The sequence below is a fragment of the Rhagoletis zephyria genome, unplaced genomic scaffold, assembly GCF_001687245.7.
Source record: "Rhagoletis zephyria isolate East Lansing unplaced genomic scaffold, Rhagoletis_zephyria_1.1 Rzeph_scaffold_12051, whole genome shotgun sequence".
Taxonomy (NCBI): Eukaryota; Metazoa; Arthropoda; class Insecta; order Diptera; family Tephritidae; genus Rhagoletis; species Rhagoletis zephyria.
Genome location: NW_016169125.1, coordinates 4,006 through 11,572, shown reverse-complemented (window position 1 = coordinate 11,572; position 7,567 = coordinate 4,006). Strand labels below are relative to the sequence as shown.

The window sequence follows — 7,567 nt, the reverse complement described above, 5'->3', positions numbered from 1 at the left end:
AGGTTTTCTAAATCGCACCGATTTCAAATCGTATGATATGCAGAACATGCCTAATATATTGTACTGAAAATTCGTTTTAATCGCCATATCTTTAAACCATAAATAGCCATCTCTCTGGTAGGGAATACATTCGCTCAAATGTCTCATTTATTTAATATTCAAGTGGAATTAGTGGATTTTAATATTTTAAAATAGTAATAGTAGTAGTAGTAGTAGTTTTAATAGAAAAATTTTCTAGTTTTTCGAGTCTTTGTACCAATTTGAGCAAATCGCATTCTTCTCACAACTCATCCAAAATTGCCATCAATGAGCTGAGATACATATGTACATACGAGAGCAACCACATCAAGATTGATTGTAAATTGCAAAAATAATTCTCGACTGCTTTTTGCAATTCTTGCAGTACATACTAAAAAATTCTTATAAAATTTTAAAAAATATTTTCAGTCAACTTACCGCATAATTTTTCTTTTATTGTTGGGATGTATGCGATTTGCCGAGTCCGGATCGATTTTCCGTAAATGGTTATGCAACAATTCCGATGACATGGCATTCATTTCAGCAACAGGCATAAATAAGGGCTAAAAGTAGGAAAAAAAGGAATGAATGTGAAAAAATTAACGATATAAAGCATGTTAACGGGCAGTGTTTTAGTGTAATTACCGCACGTTGAATACTACACCCCGCGTCATAATTATATATGTACCAAAATTTATCAAATTATTACTTTTTGTTACTTAATTTAAGTTATTTTTAACAAAAAACGTATAAACTCAAGTTTAAAATGAAGTATTAAAAAAAAATACTTTGGTAAATATTTCGAGCTTTTTAGTTTTACCAGCTTTAAATTGTAAATCATTTCTTATTTTCTCCAAATTTCCATATAAAATTCAAAAAATTAAAAGCATTTTTTACTTAAATTGCTTTCGTGAAATTGGCTGTTAGATTTCTTAGAAATAATTAGGGTATGCAGTTTTAAAATACATTCAATACAAGCAGGTTTGAAAAGGACTTACGTAGATTTTTGGCAAGTTTTCTGCTAAGTTTGGTGCATTTTTTTCCGGAAAAAATTTTCAGGAAAGTTTATTGATTTTTTTTTTTTTTTTTTAAGTAAGAAAAGCTCTCAAAAAAGCAAATTCGCTACAACGAAAAAAGTGTTTGAAAACCGCATAAATTCAAATCCGCATCAAAAAGAACCGCATAAAAAGAGACCTAATACCATGTCCCCACCGGAGCTAACCACGTAGTTATGGCTGTTGAGTTGGTTATCCCGATAACCCACTTCATTTAGCGTAGTTTCGCCATATAAAAATTACAGCACTTAACCATTTCACTGAGATGGTTATACCATGTCCCCACCGGAGCTAACCACGTAGTTATGGCTAATGAGTTGGTTATCCCGATAACCCACTTGATTTAGCGTAGTTTCGCCATATAAAAATGACAACACATAACCATTTCACTGAGATGGTTAAAAGCTGACCAACTCGAAACCACGTCGAAAGTCTGATACAACCCTGTGTTTTCCCGCCATCTGTGGGTCATTAGCGTTAAAAAATTCGTTCCTTACTAGTGTTTGGACTTAAGTAAGATCAGATTAGATTTACTCCGGTTTTTGAAAAAATTTGAAATCTACCCCTCTACTCCGCTTGACATCAAATCTATTCCGTTTTTTTTTTTCATTCATGTTATGCCCCTCTTGGGGCCGTTTTTTGAATGTTCACCACCGGTTTCAGTAAAAAAATTTAAAGTTAGCCAAATCTCACTGTTAAAAGGAACTCTTTCATAGCAATGCGTCAAATAAGTTATTTTTTGATGTATGGCTGTATAAATTGGCGGATGCAGAACTTTACTTAAGTTGTTAAAAAACATATGTAGAATGAAATTTATATAAAGTCGAAAAGGTTTCGATTCTATTGCTCTTTAAAAAATTAAGTGTTAGAAACGTTCTACTTTATAGAAAATGCTAAATATTACCTAAATATTTAACATATTATCCTTATATTGCCTCGCGTTCTTATTTTTGCATGAATAGAAAATATTTAAGTCAAACAATTAATGTCAGAAACGAAAATAAAAAATTCAATCTAGAAAATTTGTTTTTGCTCAGATTTTGAGTCCTGAATCGAGTTTTGGAAGTCCGAACACTGTTCTCTACATTTGTACTGCTTTATAAACCTCAAACCGCAGTGTGGACAGCGATAGTTAGTGATGTGGTTAAGTTCGATTTGAGATTTTTTACTTTTTGGTGGGGACATGTTATGTATAAGATTTAGATGGGATTGGTTAAAATATTAACTGTATTTTTATAAAAAATAACTAAAATTAAATAAATAAAAACAGCTGCTATATTGTGGTGCGCTTATAGTTATGACCCGGGGTGTATTGGTGCTATGCAATCAAAACATACTGAAAAACTTACATCTTTTGCATTTTCAGACACGTTGACATCTTCCGCTTCTGTAGTCGCTGCAGTCGAAGCGGCAGACTTATAGTCTATGCTGTCAAGCTCGCTGGCATCTTTCGGGCTAACCAATATGTCCCACAGCAATGATTCGATATAGTAATTTGTGCCGCCGACCACGATCGGGCACTTGGATTGCGCTAAAAGATTTTCGATCTAAACATGTTTTGGAGTTAAGGAAAATTTTTGATGTGACAGGCCATTTTTCCATATAAGAAATATTGTTTTTGATATTTTTTCGCAATTTGTTTCATTACGCGATTACTTTACAGCAGTGGTAAGCTGTAAAATAGCCTAACAATAAAACAGTTCGACTTCGCATCTCACCCAGAGCTTAATTCGCAAAATACCCTTCCTGCTTATCGCCACTTTCGTAGTTAATTTAACGCTCCTTTTTATTTTTCACCCACTTCCTATTTAACAATTAATTTTTTCAAAAGCTTCATGGCGAAAAACATCAACAATTTTTCGATCGGCTTTCAAACAAAATTGTCTATAAATATTTCTTGATTAACAAAAACTAATTTTAAACCATTTATTGTTTGACCACCGCCAACAAAACAAATCAAAATTAACGGTAATTCTAAGAGGAAATTTTAAAATTCGCAGCAAACAATTTGTTAGTAAACAAAGCAAGTACTACGCAACCGAACCAGAATTGTTACGGAGTGTCGGAATTGTAGCGGCATACCTACCGCCGTGGTCTGTTATTAAGACACAGTAGCATAGCAGCGGTTCAGCAAATTACCTAGGCGGCAGGATGTCAGGGCTTTCTATGGTATTCAATGGTCTGTTGGTGGGTGCCTCGGGCCTTGCCTTGTACTCCATACAGCCCGCCGAACATCCGTATGCCTTCTCCGCCTGCGCTTTTGGTCTCTGCCATGGTTTGTTGGGTATTATACACGCCTACAAGAAAGGCGACGAAGGTGATCGTTGCAATAAGATTCGTGAGATATCCACCAGTGTTATGGAGATCATACAGTTGCCGCTGATAAATATTGAATTGTACTTAGCATCGTCTGAAACTAGCGCGTTGGCATTGGGACACGCACTTTTTGTTATACCGTTGGCCTTTGATTTGATTGCGAAACTGTTAACAGAGGAGGGCGATGATAGTAATACAAATACACTGAAGGATCTTACGATATTGGGCAACATTGTGTCGTTGACATTTTTAGCCGTCAATGAAAGCAACCACACTTATATATGTATGGCTATAACCGCCTTTCTGACCAAATATGGCGCCACACTGTTGGACAGTTATTGGGAGGGCACACTCGAGAACACTGTACTCACCGGTTATTCGCTGTTTACATTCCTGGCTAATTACGCTCTGACTGGCAAGCCAGAATGGATGAAAATGTGAGGTGGAGTAGGAGATTTAAGAAAATTTGTAGCCAAAGTATGCATGTTGGCATATAATTTTAAAATAAAAATTATTTAATATTGTATTGTACTAAATACAGAAACTTGAAATTAAAATTGAACTTAAGTGTTTTAATAGTAATTTTAAAGTACAATTGATTTAATTTAACTTTATTAATGCGGTATGTCAAACCTCAGCTAGTATGGCATGAGAAATTTAGTCACATAGTATACGCAAGGTTAATACCACTTGAGCTTAGGAGGACGGCCTACTTTATACCCCCAATCATATTTTTTTTCTTATGAACCCTTTCGATCATATTAAAGCGTGGCCAATAGAGTGCAGTAGTCGTTAGTTTCATCTTTTTAATACTGTGAAAAAAAAAACGATTTTATAGTATCTAATGTTAATAAATTTTGCGTTGTATCATCCACTTACCCTAATCGCTTTTTTCCTACCCGGAAATGCCTTACTAATCTGAGGAAACTCGAGCAGCCAATGAAAAATAAAGAAGACCTTCTAATAGTTATATAATAGACGAGAATATGTTTTTCAAAGAAATTGAAATTAAATTTAAATGATATCTACAAAATTAAATAGTCAAAACTTCTAGGTGTCGTATAGTTATGATACTATAGGTTGAGGCTAAATTTCCCAGATGTTCAGGAAATAAATGCAGCGTTCTACACAGCTGAAGACACCACTGCCCTTACTTGTTTTTGCAATGACTGAAACTGGGCGATTGCTTATTGAAAGTACATACCTACTGTGTGTAGATGTGTATTTATATTTACTTAAAAAATCATCGACGAACTTTGCGTTTGTTTAATGACATTGTTTTATCGGTCAAGAGCAAGAAATATTTTGCGGACTTTATGCTTACACACATAAACAAATAACTAAGTACTTATGTTCATATGAATGTCCATTAGGGCAGAGCAATGGCATAAAATCAATCGAGTTTGCCAAATTGCGAAAATAGGTTTATTCAATTGTGTAAAAAATTTCATATTTTCTTACGCTATAAAAGAAAAAAAAAATACATTTTACTTTTCCTTGAATATTTTTTCATACCTTTAGTGCGGTTTTCTCATGTAGGTTTTAAAATTTATCTGCCCTTTAAACACAAATTTTGTTCTGAAAAAATGTGTTTTGGGGGCCAGATAAATTTTAAAACCTACATGAGAAAACGGCACTTAGTTGTATAATTGCATCGCGATGTGCAATTGACAAAAACCGATAAATAGGTTTGGCAAAGACATTGGAAAGTAGATCGAAAGTACTTCGAATGGAAATTAAGCAAGAATTGCGGATGTATAATTTGAGAAAATGGAATTAATTTACTAAAAATTTGTATGAAACTGGAATTTGCTATTGAATTTTAGTTGCATGAAAAAAAATTCAGGGAAAATTTATATAATAATTTTTTTTAATTAGGAAAAAGTGGAAACTGTTTACTGTTGCGGACTCTCGCAGCGGTTTTAAGGAAAAGTTACGTCTAGAAATGGCTTCCTCAAGCAAAAAAAAAATCGCATGCTGCTAAGGAAAAAGCCTAATCTCGCAATTTGGCAAGCTCGAAATGGGTTTTAGACTTACGGTTTCCTCGACAAAAAAAAAAATCCCACAAAAATTGACCCGCCCTAATGGCCATACATAGTAACATATGAAATTATGTACATATAAATGTGTGTATGTATGTGCAAGTGAACATGCATTTCCTCTCGTGCGACTATTTATTTACGGTTCGTGTTAAAATATGAATTTTTTCTTGTTTTCATATCGCGTCCTATGGCTGATTAGTTGTTGTTGTTAAATACTTAACTAAAGAAATGCAAGCAAAAAACATTAGCAACAACAATGGCCGCGGCAAAATAAAAACATTAATAAATGTTTATACTGTGCTCGATATACAACAAATACAGAGGCGTCTACCGAATTTGTATAAGTCCATATGTACATATGTATGTATGTATGTATGTTTGCATATGCATGTTTGTATACATACATACAAATTTGTATTCGCATAAAGATATGAAGTGTACTCGTACTCGTATGATGCATACAACAAAAAACACCTTTTGTTGTTGGCTGCATGACTGGTCATACCGACCGACCGACCGAGCGATCGACGTCTGTTCTCCACTTATGCTCCACGTCAATCGCATTGTGCACGTGTGTGTGTGTGTGTCTGCGTGCGTTAGCTTGCGAATTCGCTGATGCGTCTGTGCGGCTGGCGGCTTATCTCGGCGCCCCCCGCCCCTCGCGCCGGCCATGCGATTGAACTTTGAGTGCGCATGCAATGCGGTTTGTTTATTAAAAGCGAATTGCTTAAGTGGAGCCATGGCCAAAAAGCCGGCCGGTCCCGCGTCTGGCTACACCCAAGCAGACCCGGCGTCCAAAAGCCGCAGCGTATGGATGCATGTGCATATGTTTGAATGTATGTATATATTGTCTTTGTCTTCTCGACTAGGGTTGCCACCATAATTGGTAGAAAAAATTAGGGTTGGTAAAAAGGTACATTTTGGTAGAGCTTTGTTGAACTTTTCGTTCCCGCTTTATTTTTCGTAGTTATCTTTATATTATAAATTTTTTGTATACTTTTTATATACTTACATATGTAGGTACGTATAAATATATATGTAGATATCGATATAAGGCGAACATATCGCGCTCCATTCAAAACACATTTTACTGGAATCCCGAGGAGCTTTTGATTGCCTAAATATTTTAAATGATGATTTAAATAAAAAGAAAAAAATGACAGTTATGTAAGTACGCACTATGATTGTTCGCAAAAAAAATTAAATCAACGCCATTTTTATCAATGGTAATTTTTAAATAAATAAAAAAAAAAAACAAAACACTGGCGGCAAAAAATTAAAAAAAAAATCAACGGGAATTTTAAGCAGCACATTTTTGACTACACTCAAATATTATTTGCTATAAAAAAGTTCTCGGTAGATATTTTGCATATTTGTAAGATTTTTTTTAAGTGGATGGTAAGTATATTTTACCGTCAATGGCAACACTGCTCTCGACATCTGCGGCGCATCGCCTAATGCAACACACGTACTTAGTAGCCGGCCGGCCGGCAAGCGGTGGCTATTGGTTTTTGTTTTGTTTACCTATTGACTCATTCATACAGGTTTTTGAACTTGCACAAGGTTTGCGCGCAGTCGCGTCTGCCTGCCTGTGCTTGACTGGCCGCCTGGCGTTTCACCACTGCAAGACGCTAAAAAGCTTATTTTTTCTGTTTTGTTTTATTTTCTTTGGCACTACGAAGTTTTCAATTTTTTATTTTGTTTATGCACTTTTTTACCCGCCTGATTTTTTTTGTTTACATATGTATAAACATACATACATACTATGTATGCAACCATGTACATATTCTTCGGTTATGTTTTTATCGCATTTTTTCGATTTGCGTGCAATTCATGGCGTTCGCCACATTTTTTTAATTTTATTTACCCGTTGGTTTTAAAAAAATTTCTGGTGATGAGGGGGCGTACCTGTTGCCCGTTTCATGTTGCTGACAATGACTTTGTGTTTCTTCGAAACTTGGCATTTCTTTCAACTTGAACCGCATTACTTCGCCATCTACCTAAATCTTAATTAGTTGATATGTTAACTCTCGATTGCATTTCATTAACGATCGCCGAAATCGTTTAGGAGCCCATTCACTCGAAAGCGCTGAAAGTGACAACATTTTAAAAGCCCATCATTTAGCTCTTTTTTTT

General features: G+C 35.1%; 2 protein-coding genes across 2 annotated transcripts; one reads left to right on the top strand and one right to left on the bottom strand.

The window, feature by feature from the left end:
• Nucleotides 1–452: 452 nt before the first annotated feature.
• On the bottom strand, nt 453–3,153 carry LOC108377412 (tRNA dimethylallyltransferase, mitochondrial-like). The gene is made up of 3 exons (XM_017633678.1): nt 3,130–3,153; nt 2,423–2,620; nt 453–581 (listed from the first exon to the last, which is right to left on the bottom strand). The coding sequence occupies exons 1-3, from the start codon at nt 3,151–3,153 to the stop codon at nt 453–455; spliced, it is 351 nt and encodes a 116-aa protein (XP_017489167.1).
• On the top strand, nt 3,054–3,898 carry LOC108377413 (uncharacterized). Its single transcript, XM_017633679.1, has one exon. It carries the CDS (start codon nt 3,225–3,227, stop codon nt 3,828–3,830), a length of 606 nt encoding a protein of 201 aa, XP_017489168.1. The 5' UTR covers nt 3,054–3,224; the 3' UTR covers nt 3,831–3,898.
• Nucleotides 3,899–7,567: the final 3,669 nt, after the last annotated feature.

Excerpts from the sequence above, each read along its gene's own strand:
- LOC108377412 (XM_017633678.1), bottom strand. The coding sequence starts at position 3,153 with ATGCCGCTACAATTCCGACACTCC. Across the intron at positions 2,621-3,129 it reads CGCTACAATTCCGACACTCC|ATCGAAAATCTTTTAGCGCA; the intron begins GTAACAATTCTG and ends AAACATGTTTAG. Across the intron at positions 582-2,422 it reads TGTCTGAAAATGCAAAAGAT|CCCTTATTTATGCCTGTTGC; the intron begins GTAAGTTTTTCA and ends TCCTACTTTTAG.
- LOC108377413 (XM_017633679.1), top strand. The coding sequence starts at position 3,225 with ATGTCAGGGCTTTCTATGGTATTCAATGGTCTGTTGGTGGGTGCCTCG.